Below are 23793 nucleotides of genomic sequence, written 5' to 3'. Positions count from 1 at the left end.
CGGAGCCGTGTCCTTCACAGGACTGAGTAACACAGACAAGTAGAGGAACAGATCCCTGGAGCAGCGACAAGTGGAGGGGGCTGGGGCATATCCGTTAGAGATGACAGTTGACATCCAAGGAAGGTGTTCGGTAGGCAGCTGAAAGACTATGTGTTCATTGTGTCTGTGACGGGAAGGAAGGCAACGCTGTGAAATGCTGCCACAGAGTGGAATGAGTTAGGGGCTGACATATTCATGGAAGTTAGCAATTCAGTGAGTGGGGCTGCCATGGCATGAAAGGAGAGAAGGCTGGTTGGGGGAGAAGAGGGCCAGGAGATAAAGAGGGAGAATGCAGACAGTTCTGTGAAGAACTTTCCTGGCACTAGTGAATGCTACTTCTGTTCATATCCAGAGCAGATCAGTCAAACCAGGCCTCCAAAAATCTCCATCTGTGGTAGTGTTTTCTTAATTAATTTTATACTCATAAAATCTTGAGGGTCATGAAAATTTCTTAATAATAAGGTAATATTGGGTGGACTTTGGCTGTATTCATATACCCAGTCCTGGTTTTGTTTTCTCCCATCTATTTGAGAAGAGCACTCTGGTTTCAAGTTTCTAGAATGTTTTAGAAAAACTATAGTTTCTGACATGTTTAAATATTTGCAAAATTGTCTTGTTTTGCCCCTCATGTTTCTTATGCTGGGAATGGAAAACAAGCCTCCAGACATGTTCTGGTCAGCATAGGGAACAGGGGAATAGATATGGCCTCCTGGTGTGGACTTGCATATGTGGCCACAGTCGACGCTTGCATTTGCTTTTTTGACAACCAAGTGAGAGCCAACCTTCAGTCTAATCCCCTATGTCATTTTTATTAGGAAGTCTTAAGAATGAAGACCGAAGGGAAATAATTACCTTAACCAAAGTTAGGGTGGAATTACTGGCAAGCATCAATACAGTTCTTCAGACTTGCAAACTTGCTCATGGGCATTTAGTTGGCCATTCTTCCCACCCAGCCATGGAAGGTGAAGGGCATTATGTCACCAGCTCAAGGGAAGGGTGTGCTGAGGGTCTTGAGACTGATGCACTCAGATTCACGCACAAGGGCTTCAAAGTTAGCCGGGGCCTTAAGTTTTTGCATAATTTTCTAGATTTTTCTACCTTATGCATAATGATATTTATTTATTTATTTATTTATTTATTTATTATTTATTTTACTTTGGAGTGACTGAAAGCAATAAGAATGTAAAAAGGAAACAAAAATCTCTCTTGATAGGTTGAGTTACCCAAATGACTCTACTAAAAGCAGCTTACCGAGCAGAGGTGAACTAAAATTGGCTGATGAAAAAATAAATGACAGCATGTGACTTTTCACCATATTTTACCCCAGTGATTCACTAAAGAAATCAGTGGCCCCTTTTTGCCTCTGCAATTCTGAATTTGGTAAGATCCCAAGATGCAGATAATAAAAGGAAGGGGAGAATGACCCTTGTGTGTTTCCTGAGGACCACATGTCTGTCCTTTGTACCCTTGCAGCCTCCAGAAGCTGGAGTCACTGACTGCCTTCTGCTCATTCATGCCAACCGTGAAGTTCCCTTTGTTATTTTTCTTTAAAAAATTCTTTTTATTTCACTTTTTTTTAAATTTCAAAACTTACAGGGAATTCTAATAATTATTGAATCCCCACCTTGTGTTAGTGTGTGGTTTTATATACGTTATCTCCTTCCATTTATATAGTATCAAATTGGTATTATTAAAAAACAACAAATTGATATTATTATCCCCATTTTAGAGGTAAGGAAACTGAGGCCCAGAGTGACCTCACTGACATTTTATAACTAGTGTCTTGAGACACATGGATTCAACCCATAACAGTCTGGTCAAAATGGCAGTGCTTTTCCACTACAACACAATGGCTTCTGTACTTATAAAGTACTTAAGTGCCCTGTACCCTTAAGAATAGGCTCGCATATTGTTCCAAAGGAAGACAAAGTCTATAAAATGTGTGCCCTTAAGAAGGTAAGTTCAAACAAAAGAGAAAGGAAGACAAGTCAATGTGTGGAAAGAAATGTATAGCTCTAGACTCCCTACTTATCACTAGGTACCACCCTAATTTGTATCACTGGGTATCATCGTATGGTTAAAATCCACCACCAAAGCCCCCAGGTATCCTACCCATTGATGCTTTGAAATCATACCTATCACTCACAAATTGAATTAAATCCACTTTTCTTCTCCCTGTGACATTAAGAGCATGAATAAATACGCAAAATATTGTTGACACCTAGATTGCTCATAGACTGCACACAACCCTCACCTGCATTTTATTGGCCAGTGCAGTGTTGGCTCCCACCATATCCTTCCTTCCTTCCTCCCTCCCAATCACTTTCTTCCTTCCTTCCTTTCTTTCTTTCTTTCTTTCTTTCTTTCTTTCTTTCTTACTTTCTTTTTCTTTCTTTCCTTTTCTTTCTTTCTTTCTTTCTTTCTTTCTTTCTTTCTTTCTTTCTTTCCTTCTTTCTTTCTTATAGAATTCTTTCTTATAGAATTCTTATAGAATTTTAAACCTTTGTCAAGGTTTAAAAATTGAGAAGTTTTACATTAATATTCCAGTCTGACCCACTTGTTTTACATTCATGAATATCATTATTACTTGTTACTAATAGATTCACTGTCTCCTTTAGCCAGAACAACTGTTTTCAACCAGTTTTCCTCTCTGTCTCTTGAACGTATGTGTCAGGTTCCATGTATTATCTAACACAAAACTGGCTTCACTCATTTTTATTACTTATTTGGCCCTTGTAGGGAATTACTCATTTGGCCCCTGTGTCTATCATAATTCAACAACTTTGGAAAGCAACTTTTTTGTTGTTGTTGTTGTTGTTGTCAGATTTAAAAAAAAAACATTTTTGGTATTGTGTCTTGCATCATCAAACTTTTTTCTCTGTTATTTGGAAGAGATTGTTATCCTTAGAGTGCTATTTCTTTATTACAGCACTTTAACCGAGGACATCAAATTGAGGCAGACAAGGTGTCAAGTGTGTGAGGGAGGCAGTAGTTAGCATTGATTGACAGGCTTCAGAATCAAACATTTTCACCCTGAAAATGAAAGTGGAGAGAAAATCCTAAAGCAAAATGGTTTCTTCAGGGTTGCATATGTGTTTGTCTGTATTCTACTTTGACTATGTGGAATTTGCTTTGAATTCTCTGCTTGAAAAGATATTGGAGTATGAAGACTCAAATTTTATTCTGTGTCTTTGTAACATTCATAGAAATCCTTTGAAACATAAACTAAAGTCTTATGCCCAGCCCTTTGAATGGCCTCTAAATATGGTACTCAAATAGTAGAAAATGGATTAGTGCATTTCTTTACCTTTTTGGCTACTTGACCTGAAGGGTATGTGTGCAGGTGAATATTTCATTTATTTATAACCAAGATGGATTGGTAGGTTTTTCTCCAAATCTCGTGAGTTGGATGCCAAAACTTAACATTTAATTTTCTGTAGTGTTTTGTATAGTAGGCGATATTCAATACAGAATCATAGCTGGAGGTGTGAAAAAATGGATTGACTTGTCTGAGGCTGCAGACGTTTCAGGGACAAAGATAAGAACTAAAATGAGTATTACCACCACCATTTCTGAACAGTTACCATAGCTCAGGCACCATGCTAAGTGACTATATGATCTCATTTAATTTGTTCAATAACTCTGTGGTATAGACTTTATCTCCATGTTAAAATTGAGGACTCCATGGAATCTCAGAAATAAAATGATTTGCCCAAGTTAAAACAGCTCGGAACTGGGGACTTGGGTTCCAGAACCAATCTGTGTGCTTCTAAAACTATGTCCTTGAAGCATTACATCACATTACTGCTGCCAGGCTTCCCAGTTAAGAATTTGGGATACTGTTTTCTTGGTCTTTAAACTCAGAGATGTACATGCTATACAATGCTAATGAAATATAACATTGGTTTTGAGTGTGTTTTGAGTGTTTTGTTGACTTCTTTGTGACTACAGAGAGACAACCAGTATGAATCTGCTTCTTTGCGTTGTTGTTACTTTGCCTTGAATGTTGGTGTGCGGTTCTGGGTCTCCCAATTCCCAGGCACAGGCAAGATGATCCATCCAGTGCTTAACTGAGGTTGTATAGGTGGAGAGTCCAGCCCACTCTGTGGGGTTCTCAGACTGCCCCCATAGGATTGAGTTTGGCTTGCCATTTTAAGTTGGTAGCATGCCTGATGGATGAAGCATGGACATGAAAAATGCCCCATCATCTTTTCTAGCAAGGAACCTGATGCTCAGATCAGTAAAATGGAACAAGACCATAACGCAGAGTTTGCCTTGCACGCTTAAAAAGGCTATTGAAGAATGTTGGTTACTATCTCAAGACTCGCTGTGGTATAAAACATTTTGTATTTTTTTTGCCCCGTCTTTCAGAAATTTCAGTCTTTTGTTAGTCATGAGTTTCAAATTATCATGTCAGGATGAAATACACAATATACAGGCATCTTCAAAGTCTTAAAATATATGTGTATACATATATGTTAAATTTATACCAGGCTATTTATGGCACGCTTGTTAAATTTAGATGCAGGGTAAATACCGAGCATGTGACTGAGCCTCTGCCCCTTGTGTCCTGTGAACTTAGGCAAGTTATCTGATGTCTCTGAGCCTCAGTTTCCTCATCTGTGAAGGAAAATAATGGTACCCACTGCATAAGGGTGCTGTCTGGGAAAAAATATCTGCTGGTATGTTTCTGGCTCAAAATATTAATTCAATGCCAGTTTCTTACCTACACTTTTATTCTCTCAGTTATTAAATGGTTTGTCCTTACCATGAGTCAAAAAACACAGCTTTAAAAAAGGGAAAAACAATAGCTTCATCCATTTATTTTTAACTTTTTTTTTTGCCACAGGGTGACTAGTTAGTTCTCCAGCTGCATGATTAACAAAGACAAAGCCCAAGCCCTTAACTACCAACATCTTTAAAACATAGAGCACAATGAAAAGCAATAAACCAGTAACTCTAGAGACTTGTTTTTACCTAGAGTTAAAAAGGTGATAAGAAACATCCCAAGCTGATCAGAATCTGGAGGCAGGAGGCTGAAACAAGTCCTTGGAGTGATTTCAAGTGGGATTTGTGGCCCCTATTTCAAGTCAGTTACTGAGCTACCCAATCTCTTTGTGGCAAGAGAGCCGATGTTTGATGTTACATCAGCACTGCATCCTGCAGGTGGGGTGCTGTTAGCTACAGCAAGCCACAGCAAGCTCTGTAAATTACCTGTGTTTCTGGAAAGACTTAGGGAAAATGTAAATGCCACTGGTTTTTGGAAGCTGGCCAAGGATTTTGTAATTAGCATTCCAGTCTTTTGCATATGCTTATGAGATGAAGAGCCTTCTGTCTCCCCCATCCCTGCCCCCACCCTGCTGCTACAACCACCCAAATCACCTCGGAAAAGAAGAGTCTTGGAGAAAGAGTCCCTACATAATCCACATTTTCTCCTCTTTTTTTCTTAAATTTATGTTTTGCAGGACAAATGATACTGGCTTTCTTTCCTTCAAAGACCACTTGCCTGTCACTCAGATAGTTATCACTGATACCAACAGATCAAACTCAGAAGCTGCTTGGAGAATTGGTCCCTTGCGTTGCTATGGTGACCGTGAGTACTAAATGGAAAGAAGCTTTCTCTCTTCATTACATAAGCACAAGATGTTTTTATTCCCTTATCCCTTTTCCCTGCAGTGTCCCTCAGTCTTGAAAATTATTCACATGCCCATTGCTTTTCTCTATCCCATTCCAAAACAATGAATCACGCTTAAGGATTTTTTTCATTTGCAGGGCACTTCTGGAATGCGGTATCATTTTACACAGAAGCCTCTTACCTCCACTTTCCCACCTTCCATGCGGAGTTCAGTGCTGATATTTCCTTCTTTTTCAAAACCACGGCTTTATCGGGAGTTTTCCTAGAAAACCTTGGCATTAAAGACTTCATCCGACTTGAAATAAGCTGTAAGTGCCCTCATTTATGAATTTAATGTAATGCCAACAGAAGTTCGTGTGTTATCTTCACCACTAACAACTAGTATATGTGGATACTATCAGATTAATAACTCTGGACATTTGTAAAAATAGCCATGATAATTTCTGGTTCCTTCTAATGCTTTTTGTTTCATTATTACCTATCGGTATTTAGTTGTTCTCTCTTCAAAATAGGGCATTCTTTGGGGCGCCTGGGTGGCTCACTCGGTTTAGCGTCCTACTTCCACTCAGGTCATGGTCTCGGGATTCACCAGGTTCAAGCCCCACCCCTGGCTTTGTGCTGACAGCTCAGAGTCTGGAGCCTGCTTTGGATTCTGTGTCTCCCTCTCTCTCTACCCCTTGCCCACCACACTCTGCCTCTCTCTCTCTCTCTCAAAAATAAATAAACATTAAAAAATTTTCAAAATAGGGTCGTCCTCAAATTTCCATAGGTACCTATTACAGTGTCCTTTATCTGTCCAGGGGTACTTCTCACCTTTGACTTTAACCTTCCACACCCCAAAACTTTTTCAATACAATTTCCATGGGAAGCTGAATGTGTTCTTATTGTGCATTCTATTCACATTTGGGGTCTACTTTTTTTTACTGTACTTTTGCTCTGAAAGTGATTTCCTGATTTATTTCCCACCATTAGGAGTGTGTGACTATCCAATCAGAATCCCCATTGTTTCTCTACCACTTGTACCTCCTAAATTTTACCCCAGGACGTGGCTCATTTTGTAACATCCCATCTCCTATATACAAGTTGTATTCATTAATCGTCATAAAGCTAAATGGAAACTAATAGAAATGCAAATGGCAAAATGTGCTAATATTGAACTCCTGTATATTATCATGCCAATCAAAATTTCCAATACAAAAAGAAAAGACAATGTAGTACATGAAAATTTTCTAATTTTAAAATAAAAAGGGGGAAAACATCCCTGTGTATTACTTTGTTCCGGTAATAGTCATATTCAAATGTCTGTTCATTAGACTTTATTTCTGCAAATTTATGGATGACTTCATCAAAACTGATTATCTTCACATGTGCATGTTCAAAACAGTATAATCAGATTTGTCCATCTATCTTCTCTTATACTGATCAAAGAATACTTTTACTAATTTTAAATGAAAATTTTTTTTTTCTCATCAGGCAACAGACATGTAAATTTTAGGAAAGGTTTTAAACATAAAGATAAGCTTCATAGAGGGGCACCTCTGTCGCTTAGTTGGCTGGGCGTCTGACTCTTGGTTTCAGCTTACGTCATGATCTCATGGTTCGTGGTTTCCAGCCCCGCGTCGGGCTCAGTGCTGTAGGTGCGGAACCTACTTGGGATTCTCTCTCTCTCTCTCTCTCTCTCTCCCTCTCCCTCTGCCCTTCCCCCACTCTCTCTCTCCCCCTCTCTCTGAAAATAAATAAACTTAAAAAAAATTAAGTTTGGTAGATATTCAAAAAAATATTTTATTTACCATAAATTCCAGGAGTTGCAATTCTTTCTACGTGTTTTCTTCAGAATCAATTCTAACAGCTTTTAGATATCTCTGCAATCATTAAAAAAATCCACTAAAAATTTTGCCTGGAAAATCCATCACAGATCACTATTCTATTTGGTAAAATCTCATAGAGTTCCTAAAGGTTTGTTGTTGCTCAAGCTCTCCTGGGTGCAGTTTGCATCCACAAGGCCTGTGATAATGTGTATTTGTGTCTTCTAACAGTAGTTTTGAGTTAAACAATGATCGCACAATAATTGTAAAAATGAGAAATGAGAAGCTGAATTCTTACTTTTAAGACTAAGCACATATGTTTAAGTCTGCATGTTCAGGAGCCAAAGGTATATCTGGAGTTCTCTGCATTAACTTCCCTCTTGAATATAATATTTATTAAGTGGTGAGTAATAAAATGTGCTATTTGAAGCTTACATATACATTATTAAAAATTCATACTAACATCAGCATTTGTTAGAACTTAGACCAAGAAAAGGTTTTTTTTGGAGGAGGAATGTTTTTTTTTTTTCCTCTGAGATTGTTTAGAATTGCTGTTTTTCGTTGCTTTTGCTGGTTTTCCAATTTTCTATACTCAGTGACTGCCCCGCCCCCCAACTTACTTCTTCTAAAAGAATGGACTGTTCCCATCATCTTGCTCTTGTTATGCCCATGACTGTAACTTGCACTTGTCATTAGATGCCTCATTTTTCTGTGTCTGAATTTTGTTTAATGTTTATTTATTTTTGAGAGAGAGGGAGAGAGAGAGAGAGAGAGAGAGAGAGCGCGCACAAGCGGGGGAGGGGCAGAGAGAGAGGGAGACACAGAATCTGATGCAGGCTCCAGGGTCTGAGCTGTCAGCACAAAGCCCCACATGGGGCTCAAACTCACAAACCGCAAGATCATAACCTGAGCTGAAGCTGGACACTTAACCGACTGAGCCACCCGGTCGCCCCTCATTTATCTGTGTCTAAATGGATGCTTTCTGTATTTGATTAAGGCAACTGACCCATATTCAAATAATGATCTGGCTGCATGAAATACCCTTGAAAGTAATGTCTTAGCAACAGAGCTTGGAAATTTCAGAGCTTTAGGAAAAGAGCACAAGCGCTAGCTGGAAGAGATGACTGAGGTGTTTGCACCAGTCCTTTCAAATCACCAAGCAGCTAAGTGTTTCTTTTGCAGTTATAGCACAATACGTACAAGGAAAGAGATCTTCTTAATTGGTAGTTTTAACCTCCTTTTACTCCAACAATTTAGACTATTAATGGGAGGAAGCTCTTGTGGCTTTAATGTGAAAGAAGATCTCTCATATCTAACTTGGCCAGGCTCTGAAAATGTGGAGTTGAGTGCCAACCATTGCATAATATGGATATAATAACCTCAATGTAAATTTAATAAAAATCAGACCCCGAGGCCTTTTGATTCATTAAAGCAGCAGCAAATGTCATGGCATATTATCACAAGGTAATGAGCAATGATTTAGTGTTAATTACATTTCAGTGTCCAATTTGTTTGTACTTTCTGGTACTGTATTTTGTCCTTTTGGTTGTATAGAAATGTTGAAATGCAGGTGGTATTAAATTTGGTGAAAATTTTAAAATCTATTGACATGATTGTTTGCTGTACACTTTTTCACCAGGTTGAAGAGCATATATGTTTTGGAAACAAGATTTTATATAAAAATTTTAAAGTACAAGACTTCATGATTTTCAGAATATTTTATTTTATTTTATTGTTATTATTTAAAAGGAAAAAAAATTGGGGGCGCCTGGGTGGCTCTGTTGGTTAAGCATCTAACTTCAGCTCAGGTCATGATTTCACAGTCCATGAGTTCAAGCCCCGCGTTGGGCTCTGTGCTGACAGCTCAGAGCCTGGAGCCTGCTTCAGATTCTGTGTGTGTGTCTCTCTCTCTGCCCCTCCCCCGTTCATGCTCTGTCTCTCTCACTCTTAAAAATGAATAAATGTTAGAAAAATTTTTAAAGGAAAAAAAATTGAAAGGAATCTTGCATTTCTTATTAATAGCTGCGACCATCCTATACCTTTTCTGCAGATAGAATGTTCACCCTAAGGGGTTCATGACAAGATACTTCTACAGATCAGCTACTTATAAAGGAAATGGTCTTTAAAACACATGAAGTAGCTCAGAATAGATTTCTCTTCCATCCCCAAGGAGTGTTCCTCTATAACTATCTGGACAGAAGCTTCCAAAGTTGATAAATCCATGTTGTTCGACAGGGAACAAGAAATGTCTGTGAAATTTTCAATCCATTTCTTTCTGGGGCACTTCCAGCTAACACCTGTGAATTTTGTAGTGTTGACATTAGTCTGTAGTGTAAAAGAAGCAAGACATTTTACAATGTCCTCAAGTCTTATTAGTGCATCTATTTCAAATGAGACTAAGAAAAAAAATCAGCTGTTTTGGCCATTATCTCACAATGGCTGTGCCCGTGGAAATCAATATTTTGGAGTAGGTGAGGAAGAGCAGAAAGAAATGGCTGTTGAGAGTCGAGGGGGCCATATTGCTTGGAACCCCATGTGGATTCAAACTGCCATTACTCTGTTTAATTGTGAGCATGTCTGTCACCCCTTTAGTGGTTACTTGTGCAAAATGGGGTTTATGACACCCATATGCGAATCAGACATATTTGGCTGCAATTAAAAGAAAACTCAGGGGCGCCTGGGTGGTTCAGTTGGTTAAGCATCGGACTCTTGATCTCAGCTCAGGTCATGATCTCAACGGTTTGTGAGTTCAAGTCCCATGCCAGGCTCTGTGTTGAAGGTGCAGAGCCTGCTTGGGATTCTGTTTCTCCCTCTCTCTGCACCTCCCCCATTCATGTTCTCTCTCTCAAAATAAATAAATAAATAAACTTAGAAAAAAAGAAAAAGAGAAAAGAAAACTTGATCTGAACGGGCAGATACAAGGATGGGAATTCACTGGTACTGAAACATGCGACTAAGTCCAGAATTGGTGGGGCACTTTATTTCTGGTTGGATCCATCAGTTTAATAATGTTACCTGCGGTTTAATTTATTTCTCTTCTTGCACTGACTTGTGAATATCTCCCTCAGTCTAAAGCTACTGCATCCTCACGGGAGGGCTATATTTCAACTGATGGGTAATCACTTCTTTGCCAGCTATCCACACAATCCTGCTGATAGGCAACTCACTTGACCCCCTATGACCAATGCCTCTGGCCATGAAAGGAAAGATTGCCGAGTGGTTTTTCTAGGGCCCACCTTTACACCTGGAAGGGGGACTAGCTTTCCCTAAAGACTATAAAGGAGGAAAAATAATTTCCTTCTTAACTTTTCAGTTCTTGGTTGAGACCCCTGTAATAAAAGAGTGACGAGAGAAAACAAACGAAAGTTTATTGACAAGCGCACATCGTGTGTTTATGGGAGTTGTATGGAGAAAAATGAGTAACTCAAAGCGGTAGCTTAGAACTGCAGCTTACTGGGGTGCCTGAGGGGCTCAGTCATTTAAGCTTGCAACTCTTGATTTCAGTTCAAGTCATGATCTCGCAGTTTCATGAGTTCAAGCCCTGCATTCGGCTCTGCACTAGCAGTGCAGAGTTGCTTGGGATTCTCTCTCCCTCTCTCTCTGTCCTTGCCCCCACTTGCACCGTCTCTGTCTCTCTCATATAAATAAATAAAATCAAAAAATTATAGAAAAAAAGAACTACAGCTTATTATATAGCATGTTCAACAGGGAATAATAAATTTATGGAGAGATAATTGGACAAAAGAAGGCAGTTTTAGGTTTCGAACAGCAGAGATTAAGACTAGTTAGTAAAGTTTGTTATGCAGAGATGTTTGGTAGGCTGACAGAGTCTACAGTTGTCTCCAAGCAATTAACTTTTGTCCTGGTAGAGAGGAAAGGAAGGACATCTTTGTCAATTTATGACCTGCCTTACATACACAGGAGGAGAGCAAGGAGTTTTTCCTTGTCTCTGCTTCTTCTCAGTTGCCTTCACTCAAAATCAACCTGATTTTAAAGTAGCATATTTTGGGGTGGCGTATTCTGCTGGCCTTCAAGCCCATGGAAAAAGTGAGTGAGATATACATATTTCATATATGTTATCTGTATGGAAATATATGTGTGTGTGTGTGTGTGTGTGTGGAGATATATATATGATATATGTGGATAAAATATGTATACATGACATACATCCATATAGATATGTAATATATATATGTGTGTGTGTATATATATATATGTATGTATATCGGGGGGAAGAGAGAAAGAGACTTGAGTTGTGATGTTTAGTGGTATCATATCAAGAATATTACCAAAGAGATTACCAAATAGGATGAGAATTTGAAGATGGAATCCTCAGATCTCCAGAGAATGGTAAAATTAATATTAATAGTAATTAGATTTATACATTTATATGATATAATATAATATAATATAATATAATATAATATAATATGATATAATATAATATATAATATAATCAGACTAAATTATTGAGTGTCTTCTCTGAATAGACACTGTACTAAAAATTTTACATTTATTACTTATTTTGCTCTCGAACACTCCTGTTGATGATCAAGATACTGTGCTATGATTTTCATTGTTCAACTCTTACTCCAATATGCAGATGAGGAAGGTGACCCTGGTTAGTAACCCGAGTCACACTGCTGCTAAGAGTCAGAATCCAGAGTCAATGTACCTCTCTGTTCCTTATTCTGCTTTGCAACACTTCCTCAATGCCCAAGAATGTTAAGACTCAAGAGAAAATAGAATTTTCTTTGTGATTTGAGACAGAAGACTTTCAGGAATTCCTTGAAATTTTATGCAAAGGGTATGTGTTTTTTTCCTAGAGTTTTCATCAGATCATGTCTCCAAAAATGTTTAATGATATTTCATCTAGTTCATGTTTTTAATTTTATCAGTGTATGCGTGGAAGGTCAGAGAGGTGACTTCTTCTTTGTCCATAAATGGTCCCTGGGATCTCTCTCATGCCCCACATGGGGTGGGGGCTGAGTACACCAACATGGGTTTCAAGAAAGGAAGAACTTTATACAGGAGACTCTCCTTAAAAGTTTTCTTCTCATCTTCTAGAAATACTAGCTAGATACTCTCTTGCACTTATGCACTTTCCTCCACTTAACATGTCCCTTCTTTGATTCTCTCTCTCTTCCTCTCTGTCTCTCTCTGCCCCTCCCCCACTCATGCATGAACTCTCTCTCTCTCTCTCAAAATAAATAAATAAAAATTAAAATAAAAAGAAAGTACTTTGTGAGCTCATTGGATTTCATTCATCTGTACATTCTCAAGGCCTAGCACAAGGCCTGACTTGGTAAAAACTCATTGAATGCTAAGTGCTACTTTGGCTTTATCTTCAACCAAAAGGTGAGCAAATGATGAGGGAAGATATTGGTGAGACAGGAAGGAGAAGGGAAGTCCAGGGGGTAAATTCATGCGGGAGATGAGGCTGACACAGGGCTTCTGGTTTTCCCGTCTAGGACCATCGGGTGACGTCCATCCTTCCAGCAAATAAGAGCAGGCTTACGTTTGCTTCTGGTGCCCTCCTCAGAGTCACTAGTCAGTGTTGGAAGTATCACTCATTTACTTAGATTATTCTTGTTCAGATGCATTCAGGCACTTATGTTATATATTCTAGGTTTTGACCCCTCCTCCCCCCACTGACTAGGTTTGGAAGACAAATATTTTTTTTTTTCCATAGGAAGAGTAGGTTAAAAAATGAACTCCAGGGACACATCATCTGGATTTAATTCTTGACTCTGCCGCATCTGGGTTAGGACAACTTGTCAGCTCAATTCCCTCAGGGGTAATATGTTACCTGTCTCATAAGACTAGAGTGAGGCTTAAAATATTAAGGAGTTCATTCATGGAAAATGCTTAGCAGAGTGTCTGGCTCATGGTAAGCACTCAATAAACAATTAGCTGTGATTATCGCATTACTGATTCCCCCCTACCCCGACCCCAGTTCTAGGGGGAATGGGTGAACAAAGTAGGTCCTAAATACTGACCTAAATAAAATTAAATAATACTAATTTTTAAAAATTCCAAGGAAGTTAATACCTGGGTATAAACAAAAAAAAAAAAAAAAAAAAGAAAGAAACTTACAAAACTGCATTGAATATATATGGTGTAACATTTTAATGAATGAACCTTTAGTTGGATGAGAACTCCCTATATACAAGCCCAGGTGGTAGGTGTCCAATAAACCAGGTGTTCATCTACAGTTTGTGGACTAGTTGGGGAGACAGACCATAAACAGATCATTATACAACAGAAGGACAAATGTTGGAGCAGGGATAAGCCCAGACAGGAAGCCTAACAAGGAAGGGGGGGGGTCACCGGGTGATGGCAGACACAGCAGTAGAACAAGAGCTCTGCAAAGATGTGCTGTCCACGTAGAACTTAATATCCACAAGACCAGCTTTGCAGGAAGGCTTTTAGAAAAATCTTTAACATTTTTCCTCTCCAATTCTCACCAATCTTTACCTGTTTTCTGTAAAGAGAAATAAATTGAGGACCCAGTTATCTCTCAGTTAGTGTTTATTTGATCTCAAGATATACAGGGCTGTGAGGTAGCATCTGTGGCCTGAATAAGAAATAGGAAATGGCTCAAAGGGCCAACTTCACTCTCATTTAATCTTTTAATTTCTGAACCCAATTTGTTCTCTTCAATTCTGTCTGGGTTTATGAGCCGAGGCATTTAGCTGAGTTGTTGAGCCACGTCACTGCTATAATAGCCATAGCTATCACTTTGAGTATGTCTCGTGTGCCAGGCGAGGTCCTGTGAACTTCGTCAAGGTTAATTCATAAACAACCTGACAATGGGGTACTGTTTTTATTCCCATTTTTCAAATGGGAAAATTGAGGTGTGACAAGATCGAAAACATGCCTTAAGTCATGGTGGTTCCAGAGTCCATGCTGTCAAATCCCATTTTAAGGCCTCTACCTTACTGCCTCCCCTTTAGGTCAAGGTCCACACTGACCAGAATGCAAAACAGTTCAATCCTCGGTTACTTGCAAATTCTACCTACTGGGGGTTTCTTATAATGAGGCTCATTCTCTGGGTTTAAAGGCTGAGGAGGAAGTAGTCTGGGATGGTTATTAGACCTTTGGGATTACCTGATTACTCAGATCTGGAAGTTGATGACTTTGTCAAATATGTACCCATGTCCTGCTTTAGGTATAATGTAGAAGAGGCCAACCAAGGTGCTGAGAAGGAAGGAAAGGTCCTGCCTAGGCAGGCTTCAGTGACTTAAAGGGGACTGTCTTCTTATTGACATCAATTTATAATTTGCCTCTCCACATCCTTCAAATTTAGAAAATTCTTATGTAGTAATGGAAAATATGAAAAGACCTACTCACTAGAGAAAAATGGAGAAGAATTCTTTTGGAGTTAGCTTCTTTGTACTGTGTTGTACTTCTCTGAACTTCAGTTTTCTCATTCATAAAATGGGAATAAAAATGATGCCTTTCTCACAGGGATTTCTTTGAAAGATTCAAATGACAGAATCTTTGGGTAGTGCTTAGCATGGCACTCAGCAGAGTTCATTGTACCTGTTGTACTCCTGCTACTTCTCTTTTTTTCTCTCTTGCTCAATGGCTATGTGGCCAAACCACCACCATCATCCCCACCATCATCATCATTATCATAGGTGTTATTACCCCTGACTGACTGACCCCTGGCATGTGTGAGATGCAGAACTTTATCAAAGGGCAGAAAGGGTCATGGGAGGTGGATGGGGGCCTGTGTTTGATCCCAGGCACCACTACTTTCAATGACACGTCCTTGAAAAAAGCACTCAAACTTTCTGAGTCTCCTTAAAAAAAAAGTCATAAGATTAGCCTGAATGATTATAATCACATGTATGAATGAAATAACATAGAGAACACTAGACCTCCAAGGGTGTCAACCTTCTCCCAGCGGGAATGTAGCTGGCTCACAAATCCAGTATCTACAGATATCCATGAAGGGCATAGTTGAAGCCAAAATAGACCCAGAAAACCCAAAGCCTTGGTGCCAATGAATGTTTATCAGATTAGCATTTCTGTCCCTAGCCCCTATCCTATTGGCTGAATTCTCACAGTGAGTACCAACTGGGCCAAAGAAAGAGCTTGGGACTTAGTATTTGGAAGTTTTTACTATTAACACTAAGTTCGATGTCGTAGAGATTTCAGCTGGAGGCCTCTTCACCTCATACTGATGCATAGTCATTTATACCATTCATTCAGGTTGTGTGCCGTCCATTCACTGACGACTCCCCTCAACTTTCTACCTATTTCTCTTGTTGGTTTCAGCTCCGTCTGAGATCACTTTTGCCATTGACGTTGGGAATGGCCCCGTAGAGCTCATAGTTCACTCTCCTTCTCTTCTGAATGACAACCAATGGCATTACGTCCGGGCTGAAAGGAACCTCAAGGAGACTTCACTCCAGGTGGACAGCCTCCCAAGGATGACCAGGGAGACATCAGAGGAGGGCCACTTCCGATTGCAGCTGAACAGCCAGCTCTTTGTAGGTAAGAGACATTTTGAGGCCCCTCTGTGCTAAAACCCTCTAAGATCTCTGCATGACCAGGCCCAAGGAAAATTATGATTTCGCTTCAGACCTAAGGAATGATTAGAATATATCCTAAAGCACTCATAACTGTAAATGTGATTTTATAAATCCTTCTTTTCTAGCTTCATGAGCCACAGAAATAAGAGATTATGCCACCCCTTAGCAAATTTTGAGGTGGTTTCAGACTCTTTGTATCTTTCTTCCTTGTGCATATTATCTTCAGGTGTCTGAGGAATCCTATTGTTTTTCATTCTTACGGTCAAAATCTACTCAGAGAAAAATAATATATCAGCTATTTACACTTCAGTAGATGTTGTCTCTAAGTCTGTGAGCCACCCTTCCCCCTTCCTAGTGATACGTGACTCCTGATTACTGTTGATAACTATGTAGTGAAACATGTTACAGCATCTCAGAGGGATGTGTTGTCAGGCTTATGGTGGGGGAAGGGACTATTGTTTACCACGGGCTTCTTTGATACTCCCTGAAACAACATCATGAAGGTGGTTGCCTTACACTTGCACAGGAAAGCAGGCCTGGTTCCCGAGCTGACATCTCACCACTGGTCAGTCCCTCCTGAGACTCACAATCAGCCTCTAGATAGGTTATTCATCCGAACTGATCGCCTGTCCTGACATCAAGGACAGGAAAGCCTCAAATGTCACTTATTGAGTCCACTCATTCATTCGTTCCTTCATTCATTCCATAAATAGTCACTGAGCACTGAAAACAGGTCAGGTACCTTGTTAGATGATGGGAATTGAAAAATAAATTGTGGGATGACATTACTTTGCAAAGAGCTATGTGTGTGTGCCTCTGTGTACGTGTAATAAAAAGAGACCGAGAGACAAAGACAGGAAGAGAATTTAGCCACATGAATCCAGGTAGGAAATGTCAGCCTCTTTGCTATAATTTAGAAATGACTTTTTGAAAGTAGGTGGAACAGGGCTTGTAAAGCTTTAAAGTACAAAATGTAGCTGTAAATATTAGGTTTATTGTAAAATATCAAAGCTAAGAAGCCGCTCTTGTATAAAACTTGAAGTTCAGATGCTTAGAACACTGATATAAATAAGTCCCAAAATGTGCTAGTCAACCCAGATTTAATTTTCTTTCCTTATTCATTTTTTAGCCAACGCTCACACTACATAGCTTTACTACTAGTAATGAAATGTCATCAGCAATCAATGGGTATTTCTTACCTCTTTCCTTACATTGGGTTTTTGCAACTTTGACACTGACAAAAGCAGTCACTAAAAGCACACCAGCTAAAAGAAAAAAAAAGTAACAAAATATGTCATATTTTCTCTTCTCAAGAGGAATCATATTTCTTTCTTCATCTGTCATGTTTTACTGCTCTAGCAGAAGCTATGATATAAGTGATTAAAAGCATTTTTATGATTATAAGGCATTTACGTAATTAATAACCTACATGAGTGATATGCTTTACTCTTAAAATATTTTTGAAAATTTATATTGCTGCTTTAATTCTATTTAAACATCACATTTCATTTCTCTGAAGAAGTTTGCTAGTCATCAAGATTTAATGCCTTTTTTGGTGAAATCAATTCAAGTAGTTTGTAATTTTCATAAATTATATTCCATGCCAAAGTTTAATTTATCTTCAGGCAGTATTTATGAATCTTTCTGGAGGAAAGGTGTATATAAAGATGGAACAATATTTTTTATCCTTTCATGCAAATTTCATGTCATTATGAAATTATCATATGACCTGCATATGTGATAAACTTTGTGCAAGTCAAAAAGGGAAAAGACGCAGCTGTGTTTCCTGGCAGGTGTTTATCTCAAGACATTTCAGTTGAATTGATCACAAGGGCAGGGAGTTGTAGGAGCATGTCAATGGCTCTGGAGGACATTCCTTGCTTGAGCTGAAGCCAAGGTCAGCTGTGGTGAGAGCGCCTGTTTCTGTTATGTTTCTCTCCAATAAGTTCCATCTCAGATGTTACTCTGCTTTATTGAATTTGTCTTAATGTACTTGAAGAAGAAAAAAAAAATGCACACTGTTGGAGGTCACTTTAGTCTGTTGGTTTGCATTCTGTTGTTTAGTATACAGCAGTGTGCCCATTTAGAAATGTGTGCGATAGCCAAAAATGCTGAAGTCCCAGTGTTTCTATTTTGTGTAATTCAGTGGTTCAAAAACAAAAACAAAACCCCCCTGCTTAGCTCTAGCCATCAAAATGAAGAGTTGCATTCCCTGTCATTCAGAAACCTAGAGACACTAGATATTTATATTTGCTAGGCAGAAAAAAGAGATCATTGGTGGGTACTTCTTCATAGGGATAGGTTGAAGGTAGCCGTACTTAAGTATTCATTTGGACATGTCTGTCTGCATACCTTTGGCCATGAAAGGATCTTTCAATCAAAACAGAGCATCGGTCAGCATTGCAATCCCTGGTATTGAGCTGTGCTCCCGAGTGCTTACTGAGTACCAGAAACAGCTTGAATTTTATAGAATAGGATGTACCTCCTTGCACTGCCCCTGTCATTGGAATGGGACAAATTAAAGTGCTCATACATGAGTCAATGCATGCTCGATTACTGGAATCAGTAATTTTATCTTCAGACTTTTATCACCATGATGGTTAAGGACACTGGCAGCCATGTCATCCGACTGGTCACATTTTTTGTGACAGAGCAGGAGAAACTTCATAGCACGTGGATTCTGAAATGTATGCTGTGAGCATGTCATTGTCACATCGTGGAAGCTCCCGGAGGTTTCACCCCTCTGCTTGCTGTTCTCTACGAATGTGCTAGTCAGTGTGCAGATGACACAAGAGGACTCCAAGAACTAGTACTTGCTGTGGAAAGTCAAATGGAGACATATGGGTGTGTACCCCAGGTCAATTGCCAATAGGCCACAGGACCTGGGTAGAAAAACACTAGCCTCGTTCCGCCCGTTTGTCTTTATCTCCAGAATGGAAACAAAGCATCTGGTAACTGATCCCTCAGGATTCGAGGATATGTGATTTCCATTATTTATATTAAGAATGTAATCATCCTTATCCTCATTCTCCCCAAATCGGATAGTGTGTCTTTCCAGATTTGCTGCAATTATAGAATAGACATTTCTTAAAGATATGGGCCTGTGTGGCTCATTTTCATGTGATTTTACTGCCTTCTTTTTTTTTTTTTTTTTTTTTTTGTCTTTCATGGACTTTTGTTTTGGAGTTGTTTGTTGTTGTTGTTGTTTTTAGTATGAAATTTATTGTCAAATTGGTTTCCATACAACATCCAGTAATCATCCCAACTGGTGCCCTCCTCAATGCCCATCACCCACTTTCCCCTCCCTCCCACCCCCCATCAACCCTCAGTTTATTCTCAGTTTTTAAGAGTCTCTTATGGTTTGCTTCCCTCCCTCTCTAACCTTTTTTCCCTTCCCCTCCCCCAGGTCTTCTGTTAAGTTCTCAGGATCCACATAAGAGTGAAAATATATGGTATCTGTCTTTCTCTGTATGACTCAATTCACTTAGCATAACACTCTCCAGTTCCATCCACGTTGCTACAAAAGGCCATATTTCATTCTTTCTCAATACCAAGTAGTATCCCATTGTGTATGTAAACCACAATTTCTTTATCCATTCATCAGTTGATGGACATTTAGGTTCTTTCCATAATTTGGCTATTGTTCAAAGTGCTGCTATAAACATTGGGGTATAAGTGCCCCTATGCATCAGCACTCCTGTATCCCTTGGGTAAATTCCTAGCAGTGCTATTGCTGGGTCATAGGGTAGATCTATTTTTAAGTTTTGAGGAACCTCCACAGTGTTTTCCAGAGCAGCTGCACCAGTTTTCATTCCCACCAACAGTGCAAGAGGGTTCCCGTTTCTCCACATCCTCGCCAGCATCTATAGTCTCCTGATTTGTTCATTTTAGCCACTCTGACTGGCGTGAGGTGGTATCTGAGTGTGGTTTTGATTTGTATTTCCCTGATGAGGAGTGACGTTGAGCATCGTTTCATGTGCCTGTTGGCCATGTGGATGTCTTCTTTAGAGAAGTGTCTATTCATGTTTTCTGCCCATTTCTTCACTGGATTATTTGTTTTTTGGGTGTGGAGTTTGGTGAGTTCTTTATAGATTTTGGATACTAACCCTTTGTCCGATATGCCATTTGCAAATATCTTTTCCCATTCCATTGGTTGCCTTTTAGTTTTGTTGATTGTTTCCTTTCATGGACTTTTGTTTTGGAGTTGTTTGTTGTTGTTGTGGTTTTGCGCTCAGTTGTGTATGTATGTCAAAGGAAACTGCAGTTCCCAATTTCTAGCTCCTTGGGGAAAATACTAGACTGTGAAAGAAAACAAAATGATTCTTGATACATCATAAAGTCTAAAAAGATCCCTAAAACTTCTGTTCCTACCTCGATGCTGGTGGGGAACTGTTTAGTCCCATTTTCAGGTGAAGCATGACCGACTTGGAGGGGTCAGTGGTGAAGCCAGTCAGGAAAGAACAGTAACACTCAGCTCTGGCACCATGTAAGTGGGTTCTCTGTGGCAAAATGCAACCACACACACACACACACACACACACACACACACACACACACGAGCTGCCAGAGTCTCTATATGAGAAGTCACTTAACGTTTATCCTCGTGAGTGCCTCAAGGGGATGGCTTTCCTGATGCAGGCCAGTAGAGTTTTCTATTTGAGAGGATATAATGTGTTGCAAAGCACAGGAGGAGGTAGCTATCCCTTTCACATTAAATAGTCACTGAAAAATCACTTTTTAGCCTACTTATTATATAAGCCACTGTGCCTGGAGGATGTTACTTACCATTACGTCTGTCATTAAAAGAAATCATTGTCTTCTCAACGTCCTATACCTTTCTGACTATAACATCTAATTTACCAAACAAGTTTAGTTTTTCAAAGGTAAGGAGTCCATCAGGTATACCTGAATTGTTTTTCTTAGGAAAACAATACATGATTTCTGACATTCCCCATTAATACAAGCAATACCAGAAATGGTTATTGGTGAGTTTAAGACGTGGGTAAGAGACCGCAGAAGGCTGGCAGGGTGAGTCCAAGAATTGCTTTGCTTCCTTGCTACATATGAACTACCTAGAGGAACAGCCAGTACGCACAAAACGGTGATGAACTACCAGGTTCCTCATGCATTTTCCTTCCCCAATACCCCTGCTCCACAAAATCACACTCTTATAGCTTGAAAGTGTTTTGAAAGAACATTGGCTCTGTTTTTATATTCAGAGGAGTGGATGGTTAAATGACCCCTTCTGCAGAATTTTGTCTCTTCTTTAAGGTGTTCACAGTTGAATCCATTTAACCTATACCAATAGCCCATTTTAGTGTTTTTCACCCTCCCCCAAGGGTCCAGACACTTACTTGAAATGTTTACCTACAACCTCTTCTGTTTTAACTGAAACTGATTTCATCATATGCTGGTACAGACCATTGGGTTGACAATGGCCAGTTGAAGTAAAGTGTTTTCTTATTTGGTTTGGTTGATTGATTGGTTGATTGTCTTTGGTAAAATGTTATCACAAGTCTTATTGTCTTTTTTATTTTATTTTTTTAATTTTTTTTACATTGATTTATTTTTGAGAAACAGAGTGAGACAAAGCGTGAGCAGGGGAGGGGCAGAGAGAGAAGGAGACACAGAATCTGAAGCAGGTTCCAGGCTCTGAGCAAGCGGTTAGCACAGAGCCTGATGTGGTGCTCAAACTCACACACTGTGAGATCATGACCTGAGCTGAAGTCGGACGCTCAACTGACTGAGCCACCCAGATGCCTTCTTATTGTCTTTTTTAAAGGAGGGTACAGTGTGGCAAGCGGCATCGTTTTCTCATGCAACCCAGGGAGAGAAGCCCGGAGGTTAAGACTACACAAAAACCCAATGCTAGAAGCATTCCTCTAGCAATGCCATCATCAAAGTTTATGACTAAAGAAAAAATTAGGGCAGTGTCATTTCTGTAGCGCTGGGGTGATAATCATAAAAAGAAAGTAAATCCAGATCTTTCTGGAAAATAAAGTCAGTACTCCCGGACATTCAAGGGCCCAGTCTGAGGGACAGAGGGAGGTGAGAAGTTGTTTGTTTCTTTCCCTAAGCCAAGATGCCATTGAGTTAGCATTCAGAGAAAGTCCAGGTTGGAACAAAGCAGACCCAACAAGGCATGTGGATACTGGGACCCCACCTACCACCTAGTGATCCTGTTTTGGTTTCTCCAAGGCTTTGGTGACAAAGCTGAGGATTCAGGGAAGGAGGTGAGAAGCCCTGAACAGAGTGATAGAGGGGAAGAAATGTAACCACAATCCTCACCAAAGTGTTACACTCAGTTCTCATGTTGTTACCAAGTTCCTTCTGATCCGGGGAGGAAGGGATTTGGCTTCAAAACCACTTGTATAGGGGAAGGTGGTCTTGCAGAAGAGATGAGAAGGGCCACATTTGGATTCAGTTTTCTCCTCCATCAGCCATGTGTCAGGCTACACGGTGAGGGTCATCTCAGGACCTGTTTATGGTGCAGAGAGAGGCTTAGGAACTCGTGGTAGACCCAGGACTATGCTGCTAAAGTCCCCTTTCAAGGATTACCTGTTGCCTGTCACAGGAATGCTGTTGGCACACATTTTTCTAGTGTCTGCCCCTTTAGGCACTGCCTCGGTTGCAGAGAAACACCAGGGCAAAGCCACATCCTTGGCAAGGAGGCCCACATGCAACGACCATTTGAGTCCAGGGTATAAAAGTTTGGCCATTTTGACCAAGGGGGCACATCTCTGATGGGCTTTTCTAGCTCTAGTGTTCTCTGTGGGCTGCTGTAGTCTAATGTCAGGCCTGCACTGCCACTCTCGCCGTCTCTGCCCACCCCTGCTTCCCTCCCCTCCCATCCACAGGTGTGGTTCCCAAGGGCATCTTTAATATACCACTCTCCCCTTTACATCCATCCATAGCCTGCTTGCTGGAAAGCACAACCTGAGCCAGAATCATAGAGATTTCTTGCACAAGACACACAACCACACACAAACACACACACACACACACACCCCTTTTTTTTAATCATAGTAATCTTCTTAAGCAAAATGTATTCCTCATGTCTCCCCCAAATCAACCATAATATAATGCCTTCTCCCCCTTTCTTCTCTGAAACACTCTTTAAAGCTGATGGAATCCTTGGAGTCAAGTTTGCATTGTTTTCATTCATACCTTTTTTTAAAATTTTTTTAAATGTTTATTTATTTCTGAAAGAGAGAGACAAAGCATAAGCAGGGGAGGGGCAGAGAGAGCAGGAGACACAGAACTGAAAGCAGGCTCCAGGCTGTCAGCACAGAGCCCCACACGGGGCTCGAACTCCCAAACTGTGAGATCATGACCTGAGCCGAAGTCAGATGCTTAACCAACTGAGCCACCCAGGCACCCCAGCTACTAGCTTTATTTTTATTCAGTTACCTTTACAGAGCCTCAGTTATTCCATCTGCCACCGGGCTTTATAATCAATACTCCACAAATCAATTGAAAAGATTTAATTTTTCTCCTACTTGGAATTCTCTATCAAGGTTTATTAATTGGGAGTTGCAAGCAAAATCATTTTAAATGGGAAATTATTTGTGGCCCCACCCCAGTGGGATAATGAGGCACTGCTTGGCCTGGAAATTTATGAGGTTTGACATTTAAAGGACACATTCAATTAGTGTAAAAGCTCCCAGGGGAGGGATCTTGCCCCACACTGGGTTTTATCCTTCCTTTGCGCAAATCAGCAAAAGTGTCCCCACATGGTAGTGTATCTGATATGTGAATGCCCCAAAAGCTG

General features: G+C 39.9%; 1 protein-coding gene across 2 annotated transcripts in view; it reads left to right on the top strand.

Annotated features, from left to right (window-relative positions):
- CNTNAP5 (contactin associated protein family member 5) overlaps positions 1 to 23793 on the top strand; it is an 804456-nt gene that overhangs the window by 659179 nt on the left and 121484 nt on the right. For both annotated transcript variants that reach the window (XM_043576518.1, XM_043576517.1), the window contains exons 15-17: positions 5505 to 5632; positions 5812 to 5982; positions 15766 to 15984. In XM_043576518.1, the coding sequence (XP_043432453.1) occupies positions 5505 to 5632; positions 5812 to 5982; positions 15766 to 15984 (518 nt within the window). The remainder of the gene's footprint in view (positions 1 to 5504; positions 5633 to 5811; positions 5983 to 15765; positions 15985 to 23793) is intronic.

The sequence above is a fragment of the Prionailurus bengalensis genome, chromosome C1 (assembly GCF_016509475.1).
Source record: "Prionailurus bengalensis isolate Pbe53 chromosome C1, Fcat_Pben_1.1_paternal_pri, whole genome shotgun sequence".
Taxonomy (NCBI): Eukaryota; Metazoa; Chordata; class Mammalia; order Carnivora; family Felidae; genus Prionailurus; species Prionailurus bengalensis.
This window is presented reverse-complemented; position numbering and strand designations above follow the sequence as displayed.